Here is a 27703-nt window from a genome sequence, read left to right on the forward strand (position 1 = left end):
TATCCATATCTAGAAATATTTCTTGCTTACCTCCTTTTCAAAAGATATAATAAACTTGGTCCTGTGTGTCTGTGCAACGGACAAACAAGTAGAAATATAAAAAAAATTTACACTGAGAAACTACGGATGAGGTAGCCGCCGCTCGTGTATCTAATGCACTAAGTATGAATTAAAAAGCCGTGCGCGTCTGCACCAACAATCCTCCTTTTCAAAAGATATAATAAACTTTGTCCTGTGTGTCTGTGCAACGGACAAACAAGTAGAAATATAAAAAAAAAATTACACTGAGAAACTACGGATGAGGTAGCCGCCGCTCGTGTATCTAATGCACTAAGTATGATTTAAAAAGCCGTGCGCGTCTGCACCAACAATGATGTTCTAATCTTTTAGCTACAATAACATTTTAAGCGAAATGGTACAGCCAACTCAAAACAAACCTCAGCTGATGTGGGTAACAGAACTCCGGTAATGACACCTATGGAGAGGGGGGAGGGCGTAAGCTTCGGCATTGCCAGGTAGGGCCGTGCCTCCGTCCCTCCTCTCTGGAAAACTTCGGAGGGGGCTCAAGCCCCGGAGCCCTCTCCCCCGTAGTCGGCGCCTATGTGCTGCCTCGAGAAAGACATGTTGACAGATTTTTTGACATAAGGTGCGCGTTTAGTAATGCCTGCGATGATTCACAACTGCGCTTACGGTAGTCGTTTATGGGCCACTGTCTCACAAAAGAAGCGATGAACCACCAGCGCACGCAATGACGACAGCGAAATAATGTGCTAAAGTTGGTCACTCTTCAAAAAAAAATGTGCACTTCTTAGGCGGATTCATTGGTGAATTCGAGGGGCAGCGAAAAGCTTCCGCAAATTTCGGCGAGTTCTTGACAGGAACGTTGCACGCGTCGCCCATGGTCTGCGGCCGCTTGGAGCACTGCGAATAGCAGAACGCGAGGAAAAACACCTTATTGTCCTCGAACTCTTCAAGGTGAGTGACCCGGAGGTCGTCCAGCACGCGGAAGTCGACCTCTAACGCCGCGATGAAGCTAGCGTACGCAATCTCCAGGCCGACCACGGCGGGAAACACGCGTAGCGGCCGCCACCGGGTACCGTCCGTGGTCGGACGGACGTCGCAGTTGGCCTTACCGGCGTGCACTGCGGCCGCAGCGGGCTTCAGCCACTGGCCGCGCACGCCAGCGGCGTCCACCGTGATGCCGATGTCGTCTAACGGCTTGGCCATCTGGCGACCGATGAGGGAGCCCAGTGCGCCGTATTGGATGGCCAGCGTTGTGTTGCGGTAAAACAGCGGCGGATTGAGGTCGCCGATCGCCATTGTCATCACGTTCGGCATGTACAAGTACAACTCACGGCCGAACCGGGGAAACATGCGAACACTGTACACATCCACGAAATGTTTGTGGTTGCGGAGTCGGCGATACACTTCAGAAGCAGCCAATAGGTTCGTCATGAAAGTCTTGCCGCTCATGTCCGGAAATACGCTGTACAGCGAGGCGCGTTCCTCTTTGTTGAAGAAGCTGTCAGCCGGCATTAAGACGCGGGCCATTCTGTCAAGCTTTAGAAAGGCCGCTCGCTTACTCTCTTCGTCCATCCATGTCAGGTTTTTCACGAGCCGCTTGACGTTTTCGTTCATTCTGTGCATAAAGCTGTTGACATGGAGCCGACTTGCGACGTCGCCGTAGCGCTCGGCCATCATCTTCGATGTGCTGTATAGACCCAGCAGGGATTCGACGTACGTCATGCAGCCGTGTTCCTGCATTGTCTTCAGCTCGGAGTACGTGCCACGGAATCTAATGGATGGGACGCCATTAACAGCCCACAGATGGGTCTGAATAAATATCCACGACAGCCCGATGATCAGCTTTTCGTGGGTGAAGTTCTGCAGTAACTTGTTTGTGCTCTCGAGGATCCTTACGTCCTCGACGATCACTGTGTCGTCACCGGTCCAGCTGAACTGCTTGTCGTGCTTTTTCAGAAGATTTAGCCAGAGGCCTGCTCGTACCGCGGGTGTTTTGTCATTGAGGGCGCTTACATTGAACCAGTCTTGTTGAGGGGCGTCGTAGAGGAACTGAAGCTTGGCGTCCACAATCTCCTTTTCAATCTGAATTAAATCGGCCGTTTCGATTCTAGCTTGTGAGCTATTGACGCCGAGTATTTCGTAGTAATCGTTCAAGTAAATCTCATATTTGGGAAGTGTCCTGGGATTGCGCATGTCCTGCTCCCAAACGGCGCCCAGGAGACCGCGCGTGACAAGCAACGTAGCGGATTCTCGAACGACGATAACATTCATGTCGAAGAGGAAGTTCATCTGCCAGTTCAGCGCCAAGTTGATCATTAAGTCGAGCGGATGCTGCCCCTTTGGTATACGACCATCGGGCCAGGTCATGCCGAGGGAGCGTCGGAACTCCGCGAACTGTCTCAGGTTTTCTTTTACATCCGCGGCGGCCCTGTTACAGCTATAGAAGAACTGCGCCGCCTTTCCGACTTGCGACGAGTCGTCTGTGACCTCGTCGAGCGCCACATCTAAGGCTGCAGCCCTCATCCGAGCTTCGGTCGAGTCCCGACGAGCGGGGTCGTCCCAGCTGCCGCACACGTAGGCGTGGAAGTCGTGACATGGGTCTACCGCCTTGTTGATGGCTAAGCTCAGTTCCCGGCCAAAGGCAGCGCAGTCGGCGGTGGCGCAAATCGCCACCTTCCTTTGCGTACTCTCGGTCCTATAGAGATAGGCCACCAGGAACACGCCGACAAGCACCAGCAACAGCGCGAGGACAGCGAGCAGGATGATGACCATGCATTTAGTCACGGTTATCGCTGGCTTCGGGGTGGTAGGTTGGTCGATCTGCGAGAAAAATCCGAGTAGGTTCATAGTGTAAAGGGATGCGTTGATTCTCGACAGTGTAGGCAACGGGGGGGGGGGGGGGGGGGGGGGGTGGGGGGTTATTCTGTAGGTGTCCACCTAGTGAACATGTCCATTTCGTCTGCTGCTGAAGTTCTGATTGGCTGGGGACACCGGTCTCCTCCTCGCACGCGTACCCCAGCCCAGACAATGAGAACTTCAGCTAGATGAAATGGGAAAGTCTGTTAAGTGGACACAGAATACCGCTCCCCTCCCTCACAAAACGAACTGATGATATAACGGTCACGTTTGCATTTTTTACGGCGGTAGGGCCATGTAAGATCACTAGATGGGTGCCTCTACTCAAACGTGCTTAGCGAGCTTTATAGTTCGGAGACATTTCAAGAAAGCTATAGCAGCTATTCAAGTAACATCGGTGCAGCTGCACTTATCCGTCAAGGCAATACATTCGGTAACGAACGTAAATAGGGTACTGCGCTTAATAAAAAAAAAGTCACAGGCCTGCGCGACACACGCTGCACAGTCACATCTTAAGCTGCAGGAGCGGCTTCATAGGAGCTCCATATTAGGCTGCATGCACTAGAAGGTCCTCGGGGCGAAGACTCTCCGCGTCGTTTTCACGAGAACAATCTGAACAGTCCGCACGCCGTCGACGGCGAGCTGCTGCTTGTGCTGCTCCCTGTACAGCGGTCTGCTGCGCCCGACTTTGCCTGGTTGCAGCCGCGCGCGTGCTACGCGATTCGCTTCTTCAGCGGCTGTTCGTACCTTGCGAGGAGGTGCCATAACGCGTACCAAAGAGTAAACACAGGCACCCAGACTACGTGGAGCACATGTCACATCCCTTGACCCGTGGCACGATACGATGCTGTTGTTGTTGATTATGATTTATTGTCATCACATTTGAAACGGGGCGGGGACAAATAGTTTACCTAGCCTGCTTGAGTTAACCACGTCCAGCTACATACAGCATGCAACTGCTACATACAACTGCTACATGTCGGTACACCTGGTGCGATACAACGTTACTGCAATACAACGTTTCCACGTATCGACGTTACGCCGCGCGCATGTCGTATCGCGTGACAAATGGCACGTCACAATGCTAATGATGGTGGCACTGATTTATTTGCACTCCCTTTGAAACGGCATGGTGAGTCACCAAGCCTGCTTGATTTAATCAGGTATGTTATGCATGCTTTTCATTCTAGCATTTTCAATTTGTACACATAATTTTAACCTTTTTTTTCTTCCTCAAATATTCTCTATCTACCTTGTACCGCTACCTATGCAACTGTTGCATGGCGTGTCACCTGGCGTAATAATATGCAACTGCAATACAAAGTGTGCACGTATCGACGCTACGCGGCGAGCATCTCACATCGCGTGACAGGCGGCACGATACGATGCTAATGAAAATGATGATGATAATAAAGAAGATGATTTATTGGCATCCGCTTTTAAACGGGGCGGTGACAAACAGTAGCTAGCCTGCTTGATTTAATCAGGTGTGCCATACACGTTTTTCATTAAGGTAATTTTTTGTTCATCTCCATAATTTTTCTTTCTCAAACCTTCTCTATCTACCTTGTACCAAAGCCTATGCAACTGCTACATGGCGTGTAATCTGGTATAATATGCAACAACATTGCAAAGTTTGCACGTATCGACGCAACGCGGCGCGTATGTCACATTGCATGTCTCCTCGCGCGCTAGATGCGTTTATAGGACATGTTTCCGCTGCAAGCTAGCAAGCGTTGGTGTGGCTCAGTGATGGAGTAGCTGACTGCCGCGCAGCGGGCCCGGCTTTGATAACGGCTGGAACTGGGCATTCTTTCGTAATTCGCAGCGTCAGCTGCGACGGACACCGGTGGTGGCTGCGGTCAACATCGCCAACCGATATGGTTATTGCAATGAACCCATGACAGCTTACGCTGTAAAAAAGTTAATAGCGAACGCATTTGTTGACCAGACGAAACCATTAATGACGTGTCATTTCCTGCAGCAACAGGCGACGGCTCTAGAACTGTCGAGAACACGGTCACACCTAGGTGTGACCATGTTCGAAGTAGTAAGGTAAACTCGAAGCTTTCTGGCGCAGCATTCGTTACTGATGTAATCTTGTATTTTCCAGCAACGGAACGTGGGTGCCCTCTGTCACTAATATTAAAAATAAAGAACAGTCCTTGCAAAAGATTTTGCTTGGATTAAAGATTTTGAAGCTTTGTGCCCCAACTCAGATTTTACTATTCCAATACATGCGAAACGTAGAAATGCTCAACCGCTGTACTGCTTCAAATGAAATCTGGTGCATTTAGGAAGGAAACATGAATTCCGCGGACTGCGAGTAAAGGAACTTTTGATTATTACGCTATAGCTTTTACAGAAATCGCCGAGAATCAGCGTTTTGTAGAACTGAAGCCGAAAGTTAGCAACTCGTTAGCTCTGCATCAAGAAACAGATATTGCAGTTCTGTAAACTACGTCTCTTGGAGCATCTGAAGTAGACAAATGCAGTTTATAATTTATAGCTTACGTAACATTGCTAGAATGCTTACGAGGTTTTCGCAAAGCGCTACTCAGAAATAAGAGGTATGTTTCAGAGTGGCGTGTAATACAACAGGGTGCCCCAGAAGTATTTCCCTGATTACAAACATGCAGAAGGCAGAACATATGACACACAGACACACGTCTTGAATTGCATGTGGCATATTGAAGTTTTTCTGTGTACATGTATACCTCACTGTTACTTTGTTTGCTACAGGGCTCAGTGATGTAACAGCGGAATCGGACGCTATTTTCAAACAACATGTACTCAAACCAGGAGAAAGCCCAATGTATCCTCTGGTATCACGATACACAGTCACAAAAAAAAAGTCCATGGAAAATTCCAGACGGCATACCAAAGACACCAACCAGACGTTCAAAGCATCAATATGTGGTACGTGAAGTTCAAGGCAACAGCTCGGAACTTCTGTGATCTCCAGGCCTGATCTTCCTCGTCGAGAGATCAGGCCTGGACCTAGTGCACAGACAATTTAAACAGTGAGAGAGGCCTTCGTTAGAAGTTCCACGAAGTCAGTCCTCAGAGCCTCACGTGAGTTGCAGAATCCGAAGACATCAGTGCACGGCATCCTGTGTTGACAAACACGTGAGTGGAATTGGAATATCGCCTGCATATCCTTCGGACAACGAAAGGTGCACACGTCGAAATTTATTAATTGTGTGTGTGTGTGTGTGCGTGTGTGTGTGTGTGTGTGTGTGTGCGTGTGCGTGTGTGTGTGTGTGTGTGTGTGTGTGTGTGTGTGTGTGTGTGTGTGTTAACTTTATGTTAACTGGGCTTGAAAGTAAAAAATATGTGTCTGTGTGTTGTACGTTCTGCCTTCTGCATGTTTGTAATCTGGGAAAGGCTTCTGGGGCACCCCATATTTTTCCCGATTTATATAGTGGTAAGTGCAATCTTCAGAATTGTGATATGTTTTGATGCCGAGTTATACAGTTGATGAGTTAGTGCTTCTATATCGTTTGTTACTTTTGAGATTTCTAACTTTTATTTTAATAAACAATGAATTATTCTAATAAAAAATCTGCAGCCTGCACATTTTGCTTTTTCCCTCTAAGTGCAACGAAGCTAATAAAATTAATTGCCGAGGGTTTCGAGTAACACAGTTTCTCTGCTCTCCAGTATTTGTAAAGGTACTACCGAGGCAAAGCTCTCTCTTAATAAGCTTTCGCAAGCGCCGTCTATGGAAGGAGTCCGGGTGGATTTTGACGACCGTGAGGGCCGCATTATACGCAAAGTACATCACATGAGTGTTTCTCCACTCCGCCTATGGCAGAAAGTGGCTGCAGCTGCCGGGAATTGTACTCGTAACCTTGTGTTCAGCAAGAGAGGGCCGTGACTAATCAGCCACCACAGCGGGTGAGTCGCTTTTCTCTGTAGAAGTGCAACAATTGGCTATGCGTTCATACACCGGGTGTTAAAAGTAAGCTTTATGGTTTTCTTGAAATTAGGCACTGGGTGACACGCGAACACCACCTGCGCAAATAAGTTATCTGGCCAGGGGGACACAAAGTGAGACGATAATTATCGCTGTCGGCAGCCGAATTAACTAAAATTGTATAATTACTTTTTTATTGACTGCAGTAAGTGTGTGTGTGCGTATTCAAAAGTTAGAGGCAGTCGTGTTTCTACACAGTCTCACTTGGAAGAATTATTCTAGCATGTCTTTCCTCCGAGATATCTGAGTCCAAAATTTAATTGTCGTTAGCATTGTTACGCATGCAAGAGTGTGAGGACTGGCGCAAAGGTCCTCCCTCATTTGGCGTGGCTGTTGCGTGCGGCGTTTAATCTGACAACAGCGCGGAGGCATAGGCAAAGATGATAACTGTTTCCCTTTCCCTCCCGGCTCGCGAAGTCAAGATATGACAGCGCCGTGTGCCGCGCAGTTGTTGCTCTTGATTTCAATAAAACTTGCAGTACTAGGAAATCAGCAGTCACTTTGTTTGCGCAGCCCAGGCAAGGACCGTGCCCGCTCGTCTAGTCACGCACGCGCACTGCCCTGCGGCTTCTCCGCTCGCGCCGTCACCTCGGCGTGGCAGCTGCCGCCATCGTTGCAGGCTGCGCGGTCGTGTGTTACGACATCGGCTCCGCGTTCTTCGTTTTTTTTTTATTTCGCCGTCCGACAGGGGAAGGGGGACAGTTATCAAATTTTCCAATGCCTCCGGCCCGTCGTCAGACTAAACGCCGCACACAACAGCCGCGTCACATCAGGGAGCAGCTTTGCGCCGATCCTCTCTTGCATGCGTAATCATGCGAACGAGAATAAAATTTGGAGTCAGTTATCTCGGAGCACAGTCACGCTAGAAGAATTTTTCCAAGTGAAGCAACGTAGAAGCACGACTGCCTCTAACTTTTCAATACAAACATACCCACTTACTGCAGTCACCAAAAAGTTAAATATTACACTTTAGTTAATTCGGCTACTGACAGCGATAATTACCATCTCACTTTGTGTCCCCCAGGCAACATAACTTATTTGCACAGGTGGTTTTCGCTTGCCTTCCAGTGCATAATTTTTAAAAACCATAAAACTAATTTTGAACACCCTGTATAACACGCTGTTGCAATGCTTGCGGATCGGCACTTGTATGTCCATTTCACGTTTCTATGCATACTACCCGCCGTGGTAGCTCAGTGGCTATGGTGTTGGACTGCTGAGCATGAGGTCACGGGATCGAATCCCGGCCACGGCGGCCGCATTTCAATGGGGGCGAAATGCGAAAACACCGGTGTACTTAGATTTAGGTGCATGTTAAAGAACCCCACGTGGTCGAAATTTCCGGAGCCCTTCATTACGGCGTACCTCATAATCACAAAGTAGTTTTTACAATTTTTTTGGATGCATACTATATCATTATCGTGTTATCGGCGTAGTAGACTTTTCTGCAAGGTCATGTATTTGTCCCAAATCTGCACAGATCTTTAAGACGTACAGAGCACTGCGCCGAACTAAATAGCTTTGCTATTTACGAGAAAGGGCAGGAGACGTTAGTGTCTGGAATCACATCAATTCATCAGCAGGCCATGGGCCGTCACCTGTAGACCACATCGCGCCAGTGCTAGCCTCTACAAAATCAATATGCCCTGACGTTGCTGTCAGGTTGTCGAATTCAACTCGCAGAAAAAAAAGCAGCACTTGAGCAGGGATCTACAGCTGAATATTTTATAGCGTGACGATTCCGTTGCCGTCAATATACAGTGTCCCAGGTAAGTTAAGCAAAGGTTTAAACATATGCCTGAGTACTCTACCCAGGACGCCACCAAATTGATGTTGTTGACCATTGTACGGAGCAGGGCGCATTAGTTTTTTGTATCATTGGGAAATTTTGCGCTAAGTAGACATGGACAAAGAAACATACAGAAGGAAAAGCACAATCTTTTTTGTCCCCGTTTGTTTAGTTCAAAATTTCACGATGAATCAATTACAATTAGGCCTGCTCGCAGTGTTATTTTTGTATTTTGCTTCATTGCATATTTATTCAAGATTACTTAATCAACATCGCGAATAATAGCGTCAGGGCAAAACTTCCAGTGAGAAAGTTGGAGAGCGTAACTAATTCAGCAGTTGCAAACTTCCTAGTCATGTAATAATTTATTCCGCGTCGTGAAGAAAGTCGCGATATTTGAAGGAAATCACGTGACATGTTCGCTTGCTCTCAGCGATTGCAGTGCTCTCAAACATGCGGTCGATCATGAAAGAACGGCGCAATTATCCAGGTGTGCTGTACAGCGATTTGTTATTGTGATTTGGTATTGTGCAGGACAGGGCAGCGATTCGGTATCGTGATTTAAGCCAGTGATGCGCTTAAGCAGATGACGATAAGCAGACCAAGCAGTAGACCGGGCTAAGGGCGCCGTTCCTTCATACGCGGCACGCTTGAGAGCACTGCAGTCGCGGTGCGCAAGAGGTCGTGTCACGTGCTTTCTTTAGAGTGCAGCTCTTAGGCACCCATTCCTGCTGCAAGCGTCAGCGTTTTCCCTTGAAACCGTGCGAACGAGCACAGCGAAAGATGAAAGAGCAAACGTGGAGTGGAGCGAGAATGAAAGACGGCGATAGCAAAGAGAGCGCAAGGAGGAAAGTGCCGGAGGATCGAGAGTGATGCGGAACCATGAGGCGGAAAGCAGAGAGGGAGGGTATGGTGAAAGCGTGAGAAAGCGTAGTACTGTGCAAGAGGTACTACGCTCTGCGGCGATAGTGGCTACGAGATGGTGCCAGAGTAGCGCGCGGCGTCTGTTCATCAAAGCGCTGTGTGAGCGGAGGCCTGTCTGCGCTGCCTCTTGCGATCTCCCGATTAGCGAGGCACTCGCTTTCGCAGTTCGCTCCGTTTCAAACGTGCCGCACGAGACATATTGTCCGCCCCCGCCATTATATTGCGAAATGAAAACACATATTCAACTCCGCCCAAATTTCGTATTAGGGGCTATCGTATTCGTCGGTGAATTTTTTTCTTATTTCTCGCTTTCTTCATGACGCAGAAAAATTATTACGGAAGTAGGAAACTGCTGCTATAAATGTTTCCCAGACTGCTCTACACGTTTCTCATTCGAAGTTCGGCCAGGGTGCGGAAACTCCCTACACTTCCCTTGGGACACTCGGTCCCATGCCGATATGCGGCGGCAGCGCCGCTTCCAGCACTGGTGGTTGCTGGATATTCAACTGGAAATAATTCACAAACAAAACAATTTCTTCATGACGTCACTGATGAGGTCTGAATGTAGAGAGAGAGGGCGCGCCCCCGGGGTGGAGGAGGTTCACCGCGAAGCCCTGCTTTCCCACTTCGCGTTCAAGCGGTGTGCGTTCGTGCTGTCTTGTAAGTCCGCTCGCCATGGATGCGGCGACATTGGGCAAATCACGAATAAGAACCCGCTGAAGTGTGCCGGGTTTACACAGCGATTTCTTCAGCCGCCTTTACCTTTGAAGCTTCTATTAATTTTTCAACGCACTGGCACAGCGCTGGCACACAGCAGTGGGAAGCAACTACAATGAAAAATATTTATATAGGAAACCGTCGCTAACTACCAATATTCGCGGGTACATTTCGTCGTTTCGTAAATGTAGTCGCTTTGAAATTCCTAACTTGTGGTTCAGTTCAAGTATACAGTTCAACTAGTCCACCGATTTGGGGGTGGGGGAAGGTTGTATAAAGAAGATAACTTTCTGGCACCATCAATCGTTAATTTGTTCGTGTTTGCGGAGTGGATCAACTAAAGCTGGCCGATGTCTCAGTCAGCCAAAACTCAACGCAAGTAAACGTTGAACGTTTTTGTTTTATCGACACATTCCGTACTGCAAAAAGACTGACCTTAATGCAGTGCGAAAGTGTCAATCTGCAGAAGCAATTGTCATTCACAACTGAAATTTCTACATAATGAACGAACATAGATTCCAGAAGATCCATACCAATGCGAAAATTAACCATCACGGGCTGGTCACACGAAACTTGACTATCAAGTGTGTTATGACGGCGTCAGGTTTTGTGGCTCCCAAAAAGAAGTTAGAGTGCAATACATGTATTTCATTCATAGTGTGAGAAATAAGGACCCACAGAATTTTAAACTGGCTACATGCATCCGCATGATCAGGAAGTAGCCTGTAACTGCTCTCATAATTTGAACTACATGCCGAATGAGGGAGCATATTTCTATAACGCTTTGAAACGCATATAATCTGCCTGTCGTCATAGTTTGGGTCATATTCATATATACATAGAAGCACGGCGAGTACTTAGGGTGAAATCGGAGATGGTTGTTCGGCGCGTTCGTTCGGTTACCGGCGCGCGCGATTGGCCTACTCCGCGCTGACGTCGCCAGCCGCGGGGCGCGGCCACGTTTTTGGTGACGTCAAAATGACGACACGCTCCTGTCAATCATCCTCCCACCGAGCATTTCGTCTGCTAGGCGCCGAACCCGACGGGAGCTGGGAAGTTTGGAGCGATCATACGGCTTGGCATGGCGCGTCAGGTGGATTGGATTGGATCCAGCAGGCGGCTTTTTCGGCTGCGGAATGGCACGTTTGAATCCCATCCATAGTTTAATTTGAGAAAATGGCGCTTCCATTGGGAACTTAGGCTGTTGCGCTGGCGTTTCTAGAGGAAGGAGGAGAGCGGGTGGCGGTGCGAAACGCGTTTGAAGAAATGGCAGAAAGTGAATTCCGGCGTCGTTTTTGTTTCTGGAAACAAATAATTCGTTGATTTTACAGAGAAATCGACCCCTTCATCGGTGCCAGCGAGCCACTGGATTGTCTATGCCTCTTGAAAAGTGCGCCACTCTTCCCGTCGTTTTCTTTTTCTTTTTTCTTCCCGCTGTGCGCGACACCATCTAGGGACGACGCAAAGAAACTAATAGTTATAAATTGCAGTAGTCACACGTACTACTATTTGAAAACGTACTTGGGCTTGAGAAGAAAAAATACATTTTTGTAGATAACGATTTCATTCATTTGGAAGACGACACACGATGGAAATAAACTACCGGGGAGGTCACCGCTTCCTGACTGGCTGCTCTCTCCGCCCCGCTGTCACAAATTTTGCATACTACAACTATGTGACGTTGCAGCAACTGAACAGAACGCGTATCGTACAAAATATATCCGATCGCGCCCTAGGTCACTATTTTGACACAAAAGCAACGCAAAAACCAACCATGTATTAAAAGAAACCTAATAGCACTCTTCATTGCACTAGGGATTAGCAGTTCGTTCTTAATTAGCATGAAATAGTCTATAATTCTATTACTGGAGTTATTAAATACAGATGCCGGCAATGCAAATAACATTGCGCCTTGTCTATAATACAGATGCGCAGTAACTTGCACACATGGAAGCTGAGATAAACTAGAGAGCTTAAATCTCCTTCAGTACCATATCTTAGTAGTGGTGCATCAAAACGCAACAAAAAATGATGTGCGTGCATCCTTTTGCCGTCATTGCTCTTGAAATTTGATAAAACATCACGGCTGTGTCTTAATTTTCTTTAGCCTCGGCTGTATGTGTCGACAAAGTAAAGAGCGCGCAAAGTGCATAGCTCAACAAACGCGCACTCAAGCCCTCCAGTACAAGTGTCTCACCGACAGCAGATGGGCTGCCGTCATGACGAAAGGCTCAAGCGACACTGTTTCTATGTCAGTCCGCTCAAGCTTGAACAGAACTGGTTCACACATTCAAAATGAATACCTGCTCAGAAAATAAATTGAAATACTAGTGCTCACCATCTGTTATCAGGAAACCTGAAAAACTTTGCAGAACTCGAATTCCCGGTGTTAGAACACCACAGAGCCACGCAGCACATGCGATTTAGCCATCTTCGTCTAATGCTTGGTTGACCTGACTCCCTGCGTCTTCCGTTCGTCGCACGCCAGTTCGAGCTTCTGTGTCTTATCTTTCCCATCTTCATACTTGGGGCGACAACCGAATCAGATCACCAAGCGCGATTCGATTTGTAATATCGCTGGGCGAGTGGCAAGGGTGAGTGGAGGTAAGATGGACGGACGCACAAAGACAACCACTTCGCGCGCATCGCCCGATTTAAGATACACAAAAAGAGATATACAAAATGTTAAGATGTCCGGAAACCGCTTGGAAAGCGCACGTTTCTTGAAACCGAAGCTAGCACTCGCCTTCCGGGGGTTGGTCTGGCCTGCGCGAAGTTGGCTATTAAATGCTGAATAATAGTGCAAACAAGCGTAATGCAAAAAAATAGTGTGACTTGCTCCGTGCAATAGTCAACAATATGCAACTCGCTGCATGCTCCTAATGCGCCTCGGCATACATTTAAACCTTGGCTACAGTTAGCCTGTTGGGACGTGAATGAGCCTTACCTTATCTATGCTGAAGATTCTCTTTGACGGTCGTTTTGAAAGCCTGGATACGGTAGGTAACTCAGACCTCTGTGTCGGCGTTGAAATCTGCGAAGCACGAGAAATGAAAGGACGCTTTAGCTCACCGTATTCACGAATAAATGAAAGCAGAGACGCCTCTCGTTATACAACTGGACCAATATTTAACTGAAATGTCAAAAGTATTCTGTGCCGCATTTTGGGCATAGTTATATCAAAAGTTATGCTAGTTTAGGAACTTCTGCTTAGTAGGTACACCTTGGCGCTGCTGCCCGGATTAAAGATCAAATTATGGGGTTTTACGTACCAAAACCACTTTCTGAGTATGAGGCACGCCGTAGTGGGGGACTCCGGAAATTTCAGCCACCTGGGGTTCTTTAACGTGCACCTAGATCTAAGTACACTGGTGTTTTCGCATTTCGCCCCCATCGAAATGCGGCCGCCGTGGCCGGGATTCGATCCCGCGACCTCGTGCTCAGCAGCCTAACACCATAGCCATTGAGCGTCAATTTATCTTAAGCAATGTAGCGACAAACCGTATTGATAGGGACGCCTTTATTTACAATCTCTAGTGGGAGGAGCAGGCTAAGGATGTCGGTCGCATTAATACACCCAGCGCCATAGTGCCACCACAGACCACAGGGCGTAGACCTTTGGACGCCAAAAGAAAAGTGCACTGAACGCGACCTCCCGACCGCAGGCAAGTTTGTCCCGCAGACACTGTAGAATCATGGTTCAGCATATCTGGCTTCGTGTAATCTATGGCGCGATAGCACAGACGCCGATTTCAGGCGTAAGCTTCTTGTTCATTCACAGCAAGAATTGCCGGCGTTCACACTTTTATCAGTAGAACACGCATCTGCAGATTGCGCTCACAGCAATTAGAAAGCTTTTTCGGCAGACCGAAAAGTGCCCCATCGATCTAGAGAAGAAAAAATTCAGTGCCATTCCACTCTGAACGTGGATGACCAGCGAAGCTGTGCATGTTGGCCCCGAAATGGCGAACTTTCTATTGCCGTGCGTCGAACGCCGTATGCTTATAAATGGAAGACGAGGTTCCACTATAGTCGCTCGTCTACGATGTTGAGCCTCGGAAGATGAAGCCCCGGGGGAAGGGGTATACATACCTATGTCTTGTGGCAAAACGCGGCACGACACCTTTTACTAACGAATCCCGGCACGTAGGACATACACGCACCTCGCCGCAGTCCGAGGGCACACACTGCTTAACTATAGCCAAGGTGGTCGTGGGTTGATCGACGTCCCGCAGTGCAGTAATGGTTGTGAGGTCACTCGAAAACCACAAGCTGTCACACACAACACAGACCACACAACATTGGTTCCCCGCAAACTCCTTCTGAAACCTGGCCGTTGCTCCGGTGAAACATTCCAAGTTTGCGGGATTGGGGCCACATGGACGGTTCGCATTTATTTCCGCCTCGCAGTCCTGGCGTGCAGCCCGCTTACGGGACCGCCGCCACGGGAATAACTGATACGAGTTGTATTTCGACCTAAAATATTACTTTTTGCAAGTTGGCGGAGTGCTTCAAGCCTGCTTCAACTCCACCGCGGGTAGGCCCGGTATTCCAGTATCTGCGGGATCGGCCCACGTACGAGGAGAAACTCTCGATCTACACGGCTCGATAGACGCACGCAATTTTTTCCAGAACCTATAGCCACATACAGCTTCACTGTAAAAGCGCATTAAAAAAGTTACAGTATATTGGCGATGATGATGATGACCGGTAGGAACCTATTTTTCGGTTCGATTCTCGTCTGGAGCCGATTCTCGTGCTACGGCCGATGATGGGGACTGTGCGACATATAAAAAAGCCAGTTAAGAGCCCCTATAACAGTCTCAGATTTAGAACAAACCTGGCTTTTTAGGCCATTAAGCATGACGTACGAACTGCTGCGCTATGCCGCGGAAGGAACGACGTATTCGAACATGATTACTACTCACCGCACTGGTCCTGGTGGCGAGTATTTCGCTGAGTGAAACCTTGCGGGACTTTTGCTTCACATCCTCGCCGCTGTCCTTGGATTTACCCGAGCTAGACTTCGCTGACGCGGATGACTTGGAGGATTTCGAGGATTTCGAGGACGCGCTGCTCTTCCTTGACCTATCAGCCATGATGTGTTGTTGGCCGTTAAAGTTCACTGTGCTAACTAGAAGACTCGAGTTGTCGGCTGCGGACCCTGGACAGCGAAGAAAGGACGTGTGCAAACGGAGCGCGACAGCATTCTTCGTCTTCTTCGTTTTCAGCTTGATCTATCGGCAACGCTCGCGCGTCGAAGAAGGACAGTTGCTCTGGCTTGTAAGGAGAGGTGAAATTTCTACGACTGGCAGAGAACTGTACTGGATGTAAACTCAGAAGTATACATCCACAAGCAAAAACAAAAATTAATTCGGAGGGCGCTTAAGCTTCGTCTTTAAGCGTGGAACGGGATAGCATTCAAAGATGCCTGACTGCTTCTCACGCTTTCCGGCAACTGCAGCTTATGTAACCTTCATGTTTACCGGGAAACGCGGGCGGCGAACGTCATGCACAAAGGCGAGCTTTCTGGTAGAAACGCGCGCTCTTGCGTGGGCTGCGATGCAGCGTAGCCGAGCGCCATCTGGAACCGTTGCAAGGAACCGGGCGCGCGCAAATCTCGGACGCCATGGCTGGTCTATGCATGGCAGAAACGCTGGAAAAGGGGTTTGTCTTTGAGTTTCCGCATAACAGAATTATGTTTTCTCGTATATTACAATTACAGTCTAACGCTATCATGTCTGTAGGCTGTTTGTAAGTCGTACTTTACGATTGTTATGACGTATTTTAGCTTGAGAAATTCAGTTAGTGTACTAACTTCCTTGCGCTACACGGAGGGTCTGCGTGGTTGGGTTTGCATGGTTCGGAATAATTTTCGTCATAATGACGGTCCAGGCGGGACTCGCAAAGCTGACACCGCCCATCTGACTACGGCGCCGGATTTTCTGCCACACGGGGTTCTTAACGCTATTGCCTTAAATGTGCCAGGACTGAGCACGAGAACTGGACGGCCAGGCTACCGAGCCGGCCGGAATTGCGTCCCCGCCAGGCTCCGCCGGCCACGCGGCGGTAAACAACTCGCCTCCTGCCGCGTCGATAGCGCGCGGCGCGTCCGCAGCGAACGCTACGACTTTGCCCCCCGAAAGAAGCGCCGGCCGCGTCGCTGGCTCTAGCCGCTACCTCGGAACGACTTCAAGATCATTCTGGGCCCCAAAACGGCGTAGTCATCATGACACTCACAAAGCACCAAGTGTCCCGGACGCATTTTGACAATTGCTAGTAGGTACAGCAAGTGTGACATTTCTCGCAGTGCTCGAGGTTTCTGCGCAGCCGCGAGTAAGAGCGGGTTCGAGAGTGAAAATCTGCGGGCCTTTGCTCCTTGAATATGTGACTCTGTCTAGGCACTATGGAGGAGGTTTCTTAGCGCGTGTTGTATGCGTTTGCACCCTAGACATGCCGGCATTGCGGAGTGTGGTCGAGTTTGTTTACGGTCCGCCGCTGGCTGCCCGCGTGGTGAGGCAGTGGGCACGGACGAGCCATTTGGTGATCGCTGTGTCTGAAGGGGTAAGGTTCTGACTGGTGTTGTATAAGTCGCAGGTCGCTTTTTTCGTCGCGAGGACAGATTGCATTTTTAAAAGCACTGCTCCAGGAAGGCACATGAAACCGGCAAACAGAGGCCTCAGGACAGCACCTGAAGTTACAATGAAGCAGGCGCTGCAGGATCTCCAAGGAACCCAAGGGGTAGTGGGGGGATCAAAGCTGGAAGCAGGGCGGCCCATGGGTTGGGGCCGCGGAAGCTGAAGCATGCCAAGGGATCTACGCATAAAAAATTGGTTGTCCGCGACAGCGGACAGCCGATCTTATGCACCCCTGGCATGCGCAGGCCTCGGCGAGCCCCAACCCACGGACCAGACCGGGTTCTAGCTTTGGTGTCTCCATTGCCGCTTTGGTATCCTGGAGGCGCCGCCAATAAAGCGAAATAATGACACGTTGTTTCAATTAGTAAAGAAACACGATTCAATAAATATAATTACGTCCGGCCACCAACTTGCGACGCTAAGTTCAGCACTACCGCGTCCCGCGACTTCTGCCGGCACGCCTAGGGACAAACGCATACGACACGCGCTAAGAGACTGCTCCGAGGTGCCTAGGCAGAGTCATATATTCGAGGAGCAAAAATCCCCACATTTTCTCTCTCCCAGCCGCTCGTACTCGCGCATGCGCGCACACGTGCAGCGTCTCCGCAAGTGCCACGCCCCGCTGTACCTACTACCATTTGTAAACACGCGTTCCGGCCTGTAGTGGCAGCCTGCAACTACCATCAAAAGTGCACCGCCAACGACATTATTATGCAGATTCGTACAGGGTCGAACATTATTATCGCAAGCACTCCGCACATCGAAACAGCTGAGCTCCGCCGGATGCCTGCGCTCGCCCTCGGCGGGAGCAATCACACCTTCCTCACGTATGTGGCGGCCCCTGAGAACATTCTACGGGGGTTATATATGGTCTTGACCCTGGAAATTCTCCGGATGAACTCAAAGCTTACCTTCGCGGAGGACACAGGGTGCTACTATCCTAACGCCTGCACGCTTGGGACCTCGAAGACGGCCGTTAAAACTTTCCAAGGCCTCCTTATTTTCCACTACGTTCTCTACTACGGGGTAAGTAGCGTGCAAACCGTACCGTCTAAAGTGACAGGTGTGTGGCGCCTTCGGTCCCCCTGAGAATCATCCCTGCACTCCTCAGTGCAAGTTCTGCAAGGAGGGACACTTATCAGGCGCCAAGGAGCGCCATCAACGTCTCAATCCTCCACGCCAACCTCTGTCCGTAGCAACAACCCTCAACGCCAGGCTTCGAGCACGCGCCGCCGGTGGTTCAGCACCGAGGACTACTTTTCAAAGAGACGTTCCCGCTCCCGGTCACGGTCCTTTCCGCCGATTCCACCAGCCGGCCTGGACCACTTTCAACCCTCCCACCCAGAGCAACGCAGCTTCCGCGCCAGACCCGAGCGCAACTCTACCCAGCACCGATGCACCGGCCTGCAACAGCAGGACTCTGCTGGACCCGCCGTCCGACAGGGCCGCCAAGGTAAGCCGGCCAACTGTTCCAGCTAGCCCCATTGCCCCACGCTCAGACCCCCGCCCACATCTCAATGTGAAGCGCTGCCCCATGAAATCCAGCAGCGTAAGAAGGAACTCGCACAACTTAAAGCCAAACACGTCCGTGAAATGGCTGAGCTACGCATCGTTATCAGCCAACTGCATCCCCCACACGAGGCGCCTCCCTTCGTGAATCCTCCTGCGCTTCCCCAGGAACCATCCATTACATATTCCACACTACACGACATGTTGGGAGAACTCACGAAACAACTCACACAAGAACGACAGAACCAACATTACCAACTTACGCAGAACTTCTCTACCCAACTCTCACAACTGGGCGAACCTCTCGCGGATGTCGAAACACACCTCGACGCTCGCTGCACGGAATAGGCGGCTCCCACCGGAAAAAACGAACGCCCCCCCCCACAACCCCCCCTCATTCAGCTCACCCCGATCATCCCCGCTTGGGCAGCTACCGGCCCCGGAGTTCTCAAGGCCACCCAATTCACCCTAATCCCACCTCTCGGAACTTACATGGGCAGCACCACCGCATCCAAACAAAAATGCTTAGAAATTTGGCAATGGTACTGCCCAGGCTACCGTCGTAAGCGGAGCCTCTTTCAACAATGTATAAACACCCAGCTTCAAGCGCCAGACGTCATCGCCCTACAGGAACCAGGTGTCTCGCCGGGTCTGCCAAGTTACGAGGCGTATATGACAGCCCGACTGAGGGCAAAGTGACCGTTCTCGTCAATAAGGCGCCGACTGTCACTGCCCATGACGTCATGCCGAACACTGATATCGAGGATTCATTGTAAAGCTCGTGCTCCAGCAGCGAAAAAAAGACTAGCAAACACTGAACGCCTACAGTCCCCCCTCCCCCTTCCGGCAACGCCACACAGACTTTCGTACCCTCATCCGAGGTGCCTGCACCCTCGTCAAGAGCAAGGATCTGATCCTTCTCGTGGACTTCAGCGCCCAAGACACAAGCTGTGGCTACCGGAATGCCGTACACAAAGGCAAGTAAATTGCCGCTGCTGTCGACACTTACTGGCTCGAGCGATTCGCCAACCCACCACAACCACCCCTATCGGAAACATTATCTTCCGTAATACCTGCCCGGTCCTTAACTTCATCCAAGGCTTTGGATTAAGGCAAGTAATCTATGGAAGGAAGCTTTGAGTAGTGAGCACTATATCCTGCGCACATAACTAACTCACTGAGGTTGCCCTGTAGCGTCCCATCGGGCAAGCAAAAGTTACGGATCGGGATTAATTTGGCCTCGATAGCGAGAAAACCCTTGACGCTGAGGCGAACCTTACGGACTGGTGCGAACAGTTTCGCCGCGCCCAATATCAGCATACAAAAAAATTACCGACGATTACGTTACTTCCTAATGCGAAATTTGAGCGCAGCAAATAAGCTGTTTCACCTTTTGGATAGATTGAGGCAAAGAAATCGAGCAACACATGTATGCGCTATCACAGAATTTTTTTTTTATTTTTCACACGTATTCCTTTAACAAAGACTCCACTAACAGTTCTTGACAGTCATGAAGGAAGCTTTGTGGTCGGAGAAATAGACTGATATATGTTCGACTTGGTACACCAATGCTTGATTCTCAAAGACGAGATCTATACAAGTGCCTCGCGAGGTTGTCACAGCCGTGGGGGAAGCAGAGGCTAAGCGCCGCCGCCGAGAAGACCCTGCCGTTCGCGCCGCCGAAGCGGAGGCTCATTGCCGCCGTCGAGAGCAACCAGCAGTAAGCGAGGCTGAAGCAGAAGCTCATCGCCGCCGCCGAGAAGACCCTGCAGTTCGCGCCGCCGAAGCGGAGGCTCATCGCCGCCGTCGAGAGCAACCAGCAGTAAGCGGAAGCGGAGGGGGGCGGCGTGTACACCCAGCTGCAAACGATGGGGGCAGAAGCGCGCGCAGCAAGCGTACAACACGATAAAGGGAGGAGGGAAGAGATAGCAGCGACTGATTGATGCCTTTGACTGATACTCTTTCTGCATGGCGGCGACGGTGTTCTATGCAGTCACGTTATCTTGACTCTCTAGCGGCGTCAGCGGCATCCAGCGGTATCAGTCGGTCGCTGCTAGCGCTGGGGGGATGAAAGGGGGGCGGAGCTGGTTACGAGGCCGACGACGACGCCGACGACGACGCGAAACCCAGGAACGGACGCCAAAGAGCTGCGCTCTAAAACATCCCCCGTACCACCCAGACCGCCAACGAAGACGGCCACCTACTTCACCTGCGGGAAGCACGCCGCAGTCTACAGCGCCGCTGGGCCCGCTCCAGGGAGCTAGCCAGTGCCGCCTTCCACTGCATGTCAGAGCATCACGAAGGCTGAAAAGGTTGCCATCGCGCTTGCCATCGCTCACGGCAACAAGCTAGGACGGTCGCTTTACGTTATCACGGATTGTCAGGCCCCTTGCCGCAGTGACCTGAAAGCACGCGTTTGTCAACAAGCGCTCAATATTCTCTTAAGGGCACGAGACGCTGGCGAACAGCTGCACATTCCAACATTGAGCATTTCACTGCTGGTATACTAAACACAAAATTTTATTAGTTGTTTGGATGGCATAATCAACAAGATCCCTTGAATAAGCGATGGTAAAGCTAAATAAAAAGCTGCTGTCTCAGGTACGGTCATTGGTCTAAAATATGCATTCTCAAATGCAACGCATACAGTCCGTAAATTGATTTACATAAACGTATGAAATGTTGTAACTGCACCATGCGATAAAATTTAAGTAAGATCAGCTGAATACCGTATACAGGATCTTTCATGGAGTATAGTTGGTGCAACATGCCTTGATATTAGAAGTGGTGCTGCTTTATTCACACACATGCACGTAAATGCAAAATAAACGTACATTTGTGTTTACGCGTCACTGTGTGCATCAAATGAACAGCACAACTTATACAAGACATAAAGACAAATATTTTTTTTCGTACCAGTTTCATTTCTATTAGTTATGTAATGATTTTTTTCTCACAATCAGTAACTCAACTCCGTGCATAGGTTAAGCTGATGTTGCTAATCTAAGCTAGTGTCATTTCCAGAATATGACAAAATAAAGAAATGACCATGTGTATGGGCCTAACATTGATAGCTTGACACCATCTTATCTGGCTGGGTAGCAAATTCGTATGATAAAAGAAAAATGCAGCACAATGACCAAAACAGTACGGATAATATAATATAGGGAGCAGACACTCTGCCGGCAGAGTCACTTGAAAATTTTGCCAGCAGTTCGTCCTCTTTGGCTGGCTTCAGTCACATAACTAATGCTGACATTATTATGAAAATTTATCTTCAGGATATACTCATGGTAGCCAATAGGCACGTTTTATTTTGTTATAGCAGCTGACTTCTCAGGGGCAATGCACTGTGGCCATGAACATGCTTAAAAATGACAAGAGGCGAGGTCCCCCTTTCCATAGTCTGGCAGAGCAGCTGAAAACGGTTCAGTTAATCAGTGGAACCGTGGCGTATGCAAAATAAAGATCAGTCAGATAGGCACTTATAGCGTCCAACATCCCACACCCACGAATGATAGGTAGCAGCAAGCTTGCAAATAGATGAAAGTGCACCGGAAAAACATTTAATGGGCATACTTTGCAGCGTCAAGTCAGTTTATTGCACATTATTTTCTAATGGCTGTTGGCAGAATGAACACGAGGAAAGAAAATAAAGCACTTATCATGCATATAATGCTGGTACCTGTGCTATTGTTCGCTTTAAACTGAAGGCTGGTGCCAAAACAGGCTACACGAACCAGATAATCAAATAGGGTGGATAAACAAAGTAACGGCAAACTTCCGCTTACCCAATTCTGCCTGCATTAGTAACGTGACCATGGCTAGCCAGTGAGGAAGAACTCTGGGCGAAATTTCTTTCACACAGTTCTGATGGCTGCTAGCAGAATATCATATATCACCATACCTGTTAAACTTACTTGTTACTACTCGACCTACGAGTTCATTTTTACATTCATATTGCTTTTTGTCAGGAAACGTAAAATTTGTACTTAGTAAGAATGAAGTATCCAGTTCTTACCTATAACATATTCATCTACCATTTCACTGGTGTCTTCGCGAACAGACTCTGTGCTCACTCACCAGCCGAAAATAAGCAGTTAAGATTCTTGAGTATGTAAGCCGCCTGCATCACAAAATATAAGGCAATTTACTTCGTTCTTCTATTCACACGAATGTCCACATAATAAAAAGCAAGCCTGGCCGAAATTTTCATTCATGATATTAGTGCTGTCAGGGAAGTCCATATTTCAGGACAGCGTTGTATGTCTTGACGCACGTAACTATTATGATGTTCCCTAAACACCCCCAAAATAGAACCACCTTCAAAAGTGCAGTAACTGCTTCTGAAACAAACGATACATGCACGAAGCAGAAAAGACCCGTGTGATAGGGCTTGTCAATAAGGGTACTACATATGAAAACTCGATCGACAACGCTTCTGCACAGTTCACTTCTGAGCATACGCACGTCGCGTAGAAGGAGCACTCCTACACCCAGTAACGCTGCGACACTAGAGCTGTCCACGGGCTCGGGCCGGCCCGAAAGGCCGGACCCGACCCGGCTCGCGGGCCGGGCTCGGGCCATTTGGAGATTCTGTCACTCGGGCTTGGGCCGGGCCCGGGCCAGGCTTTCTATGTCTCGGACGGAACGGTCGGGCTCCCCGATCTCGACTGCGTACCTTATGCGAAAGTATGCTTGTCGTCTCGCAGGTAGGTACAGCAGGAAGTGCAATTTAATTATTGATTAAAAATGGAATCTACAGGCATGGGAGAAAAGTACAAACGCTAACAAAAGGCAAACGAAAGCTAGCTGAGGCTCGTAATGCGGTTTCGGTTCTACCAAGTACCGACGCTGTGGAAAAGCCGCCGCTTGCAGGCGCCTCCCAATAAAAAGGCTGAGAAGAGAAGTGTTTGAGAAGCGAAGATCAGTCGGTGTGCGGCGCAAGCGGGATGGCCTTTGCCACACATACAAATTAGCGAAGCTGCGGCGTATAGGGGGCTGTTCCAATGGGCAGTGGTATTGCTTGAAGACTGGTCGTTGACCGAAGTCGACAGGAAGCACACGTCGTCACTGCCCATGCTAGAAACGTCACTGTTTTCTTTCAGCAGCACCTTAGAAACGGGTGAACTTATTCAACTCGCCGCTGTCGGCACCCAAAAAAGGGGACGATCGGGTGTTTTGTGGCATTCTCAGGACGAGGCTTCACAAAGCTCCGAAGACGCGCACCCGGAAGCGCTTTCCTTAACCCTTCATCAATGGACAACTTGTTGTTTTTGCACAGTAACTTAGAATAACAATTGTGTGCGCGTGCTGCATCTGTATATATTCACGATTTTGTCATATGGACTGCAAGAGTTCAACATTATAAGGTCATTTAAATAAAGTGATTTTCCTGATATTGTTTCTTTTTGTGTCGGCGTCACATTATTGCAGGTCGAGCCGGGCCCAAGCCAGGCCTTAACCCGGCCTAAGGCCGAGCCGGGCCGGGCCGGGCGAACTCAGGCTTCTTTAGCGTCGGGCCGGGCCGGGCCGCCTGTGTTAGTGTAATGCCCGGGCCGGGCGCTGGCTCAGAATTGAGGCCCGTGCACAGTTCTATGCGACATATCGATACATCACGATTTGTAGCTTGCCAACACATTTCATAACAGCAAGAACACAGCTCGAGCGTCGCGGCTACCTCGGCGCATCCCAGCCGACAAAACGGCTCACACTCAGTATAGAACACACTTCATAACAGCATGAACAGAGCTCGAACGTCGCAGTCACCACGGTGCATCGCAGCCGGCAAAACGGCTCACACGCAGTATAGCACGCGCGCAATGGCAGCGATAATGAGGCAATAACAATTGAAGGACGCTTAAGCTTCGCCTTCAAGAGTGGAACGCGATAGCGTTATCGCACCCCGTTCGCACCACCCACTCATTCGCTCGGCATACTCTTGAGTCACAGAAAGACATAGTTTTCATATACAACACTTCTAAGTCCACAGCACAATATTTTTCTATTTATATGTTCCAGGAGCACCACGCAGACGCATTACTCCTCGCCAGCAGCACGGCACACATCGCAGGGGACGCTTTCCCATCAGACGCGCTACGGCGCAGCGATCACGTCAGAGGCGTCCCGCATCGGACGCTGCACCTAGGTATCGCGCGTTGAGCGGAAAGAGGAGCCGCGTCGCCTAAACACGAGTGTTCGAGTGACGCACGCTGGAAGTTGGAAGGGGAGAGAGCGAGAAAACTTATTAAACGCAAGGGTATTGGATCATCCTCGCATCGGTCCCCACACGGCCCCAATGCGCTCAAACGAGACGAAGGGGAGAAGGCGAGTGGCGCGCCACCTGTCAGGGCAGCGCCATGCATTGCGAGGAGGGGCTCTTCTGTGTTTTCCGCAAGATGGCTCTGCGTGCGCGCCAAGGAGCACCTGACAAAGACCTCCGTGTCCCCTTGTCGAACCATTGACTCTAGGCTGAGATTTCCCTTGTTTGCCAACAATGAACTCTGTAGTAATGTTAAAATAAAGGCTGCCGTCGGGCTACATTGTTGTTTTTACAGTCGAATGCCTGCTATTGTGTGCAAACTGGTGTTGTAATAAATACTCTTTTCAGTGCTGTATGTTACTGTCCTACTTTGTGATTTAATGCTTTGATTTAGATGCTAATTTTGCTGACAACACAAAGCGACTCAGTGACTTCTTTCTGAAATATACTTTTTCATGTTAATGATCTGGTTTGGTTAAAGGGTTTGCAATAAAAAGAGTACAATGGAAAAATACAGGCGGGCATTGAGAAGAACCGCAAAATGTCAAGTACGGGTAACGTCAACAACAAACACGACAAAATTCCAGAACACAGCAAAATTTCTGGAAGTGCACTACAAGTTCGACTTATGAAAGGTACAAAAATACTTTACAAAAAGCAGAATTTTTCTACCCGTATAGGAAAACAAGCTTGCGTCTCACGTGAATGAAGAGCTATTAATATTACAAAGAGGAGCATTACGTTCACAGAGCTTATTTGACAAATCAATGACAATGTTACAACACGCATTCACAAATACGTCACTAGTCGCAACATGCGAAATTGTCGACATGCTGCGGCTACTCGCGTTTTAACGCGAGAGCGTTAAGGAGCTCGTGTCGCAGAAAAGTCAGTGTCGTCAGCGTTGGCGGCGCTGGCCGTGAGCGAAAAATCCGGAAAGGCAATTCACAAACGAAAAAAAAACATGCAAGATGGGCTGGAGGGGAATCGAACCATGGTCTCCGGAGTGTGAGACGCAGTCGCTATCGCTCAGCCTTGAGTTCAATGGTTCAAGGCTGGACAAACACGCCTCTAGTGAATGCATTTTCGCTTTAGAAACGTGACGTAGAAAGTTATACTGCGGTGTATATCAGTAATTATGAGCTTGTAAATTACAGAAGTCGCAGTTAAACGAGTAGCGAAGTACGTTTCGGCTACATTTCTTCTGCGCTTGGCGCACACGCAGAGCCATCTTGCGGCAAACACAGAAGACCCCCTCCTCGCAATGTACGGCGCTGCTTCGACAGGTGGCGCGCCACTCGCCCGCTTCTCCCCTTCGTCTCGTTTGAGCGCATTGGGGTCATGCGGGGATCGGTGCGAGGATGCCCCAAAGTTGTGCTGTAGACTTAGAAGAGTTGTATATGAAAACTATGTCTTTGTGTGACTCAAGATCATGCCGAGCGAATGAGCGCGCGGTGCGAACGGGGTGCGATAACGCTGTCGCGTTCCACTCTTGAAGGCGAAGCTTAAGCGTCCTCCAATTTTTTTTATCCCCCATGCGTGACGCGCAGCTTTAGAAATCCACATAAAATTTACCGCGGGCACTTCGCTCCGATTATACAGATCAAACAGTAAGCAATGTAAACATATATTTGCTTGCTAGTGTACTTTGAAGGACGCGAAGGAGCAGTATGAAGGCAACCTAAACACCAGCTACACATTCCATCGGCTGTCAAGGTCCAGTTGGCAAAAACGATGTTTCAAGCGAATTTATCGAGCGCATGCAAGTATGTTTGCAGCTCCGCACACAGAACATGACACAGGACTACGTCCACCAAGCGACGCGGAGAGTTCCCGAGCGTTGAAACCATCGTCGCACATTTTATGCAGTTCCGTCGCCTTTCACACAGTATCCCCATTGCCATCGATATCCCGGTGTTTCTTGCATAGAGTTTCATATTATTATACCTAGAGGCAAATCTGGCGCTGCGATCGTTCAACCACCATGGGAATGATGGGAAGTACCGGCTTCGTATTGGCATTCTATTGACTGGCGAACTAGTCTACAAGTATGTTTTTGGCAGTTTTTGTTTCGCTCCAAGTGCAATTGCTATAACCTGCAATGGGACAGTGCAACGCAAAGCTCTCTGCCTTTGTTATGTTGCTCGGAGTGGCGATAGCGCGCTGGGCCAGTGACTGGGACGATGCCTGTGTCGCGGTGTGGTGTCGAAGCCCTGACGAGAAAGCGACGTCATCGTAAACGTTGAAAGAACATGTTTTCAGCGTTTGGACATTGGTTTGTTAAGTGTGTTAGGTTGGCACTGTAGCGTTACGTGCTTTATGAAACTTCAGAATACGACAAAGAAGGCACTACTGATACAAGACATATACAGTTGTTCTTCTAATGGCTTAACAATCAAATTTTATTGAGAGCTTCATTATGCATTGGTCGTTTATGTGCTCATTGAAATGCGTGTTTTAGGACTTTGAGAACACAACCTTACTTGTGGTAGGAAAGGTTGCTGCTTCCTGGCTGTAGTTAGTGTCGCAAAATGGGTAAGTGCAAAGCTACGCCATAACGCTTCGGAAGCGGTACGTCAATGTAAGATATGATGACGAAATACTCGTAGGAGGCCACTAGCGTCCTAGCTAGCACTGCATCAGATTTGCTTAAAAGTACTTGAAGACATTCAGCAATCGCGACAGCCGACGCAGCCTTTCGAAAGAGTGAGAGAGTTCGCAAGTGCCTGTCGTCTGCGAGAAAAGTCTCGCGTTTGCAGCGAGCAGGCGTCGTAGCAGACGACACTTGTCGCATTCCGCTCAAGCGCGCAACGCTTTGTCACAATATAACATTTTTATTTCCAGAAATACTTAATGAGTATTTTTATATAAGTACATGCACGGTTGTTTTGCTGTTGCAAAAATGAATAAATAATTATTCTTAGGCGTTAGATTGGGAACAGAATCGCACAAGTATGCATACCCTGGAGTGTCCTGCTGACAAACCATAGTAAACCATGCTTCCA

General features: G+C 49.1%; 1 protein-coding gene across 2 annotated transcripts; it reads right to left on the reverse strand.

The window, feature by feature from the left end:
- Positions 1–598: 598 nt before the first annotated feature.
- Positions 599–15538, reverse strand: LOC142587429 (neprilysin-1-like). Of its 2 annotated transcripts, XM_075698442.1 has the most exons (3): positions 15218–15538; positions 13237–13323; positions 599–2844 (listed from the first exon to the last, which is right to left on the reverse strand). In XM_075698442.1, the coding sequence occupies exons 1-3, from the start codon at positions 15386–15388 to the stop codon at positions 781–783; spliced, it is 2322 nt and encodes a 773-aa protein (XP_075554557.1). In that variant the 5' UTR covers positions 15389–15538; the 3' UTR covers positions 599–780. The 2 variants fall into 2 exon arrangements, with proteins under 2 accessions (XP_075554557.1, XP_075554558.1); XM_075698443.1 differs by lacking the exons at positions 13237–13323; positions 15218–15538 and adding an exon at positions 12628–12767.
- Between the last annotated feature and the right edge of the window lie 12165 nt (positions 15539–27703).

This window comes from Dermacentor variabilis, chromosome 7 (genome assembly GCF_050947875.1).
Source record: "Dermacentor variabilis isolate Ectoservices chromosome 7, ASM5094787v1, whole genome shotgun sequence".
NCBI classification, from domain to species: domain Eukaryota; kingdom Metazoa; phylum Arthropoda; class Arachnida; order Ixodida; family Ixodidae; genus Dermacentor; species Dermacentor variabilis.

Bases quoted from the DNA above. Each gene is read 5' to 3' on its own strand.
- LOC142587429 (XM_075698442.1), bottom strand. From the start codon at position 15,388: ATGGCTGATAGGTCAAGGAAGAGCAGCGCGTCCTCGAAATCCTCGAAA. The intron at 13,324-15,217 runs GTGAGTAGTAAT...CGTGCTTCGCAG, and splicing joins TCGCCACCAGGACCAGTGCG to ATTTCAACGCCGACACAGAG. The intron at 2,845-13,236 runs GTAAGGCTCATT...TTTTTCTCGCAG, and splicing joins GAATCTTCAGCATAGATAAG to ATCGACCAACCTACCACCCC.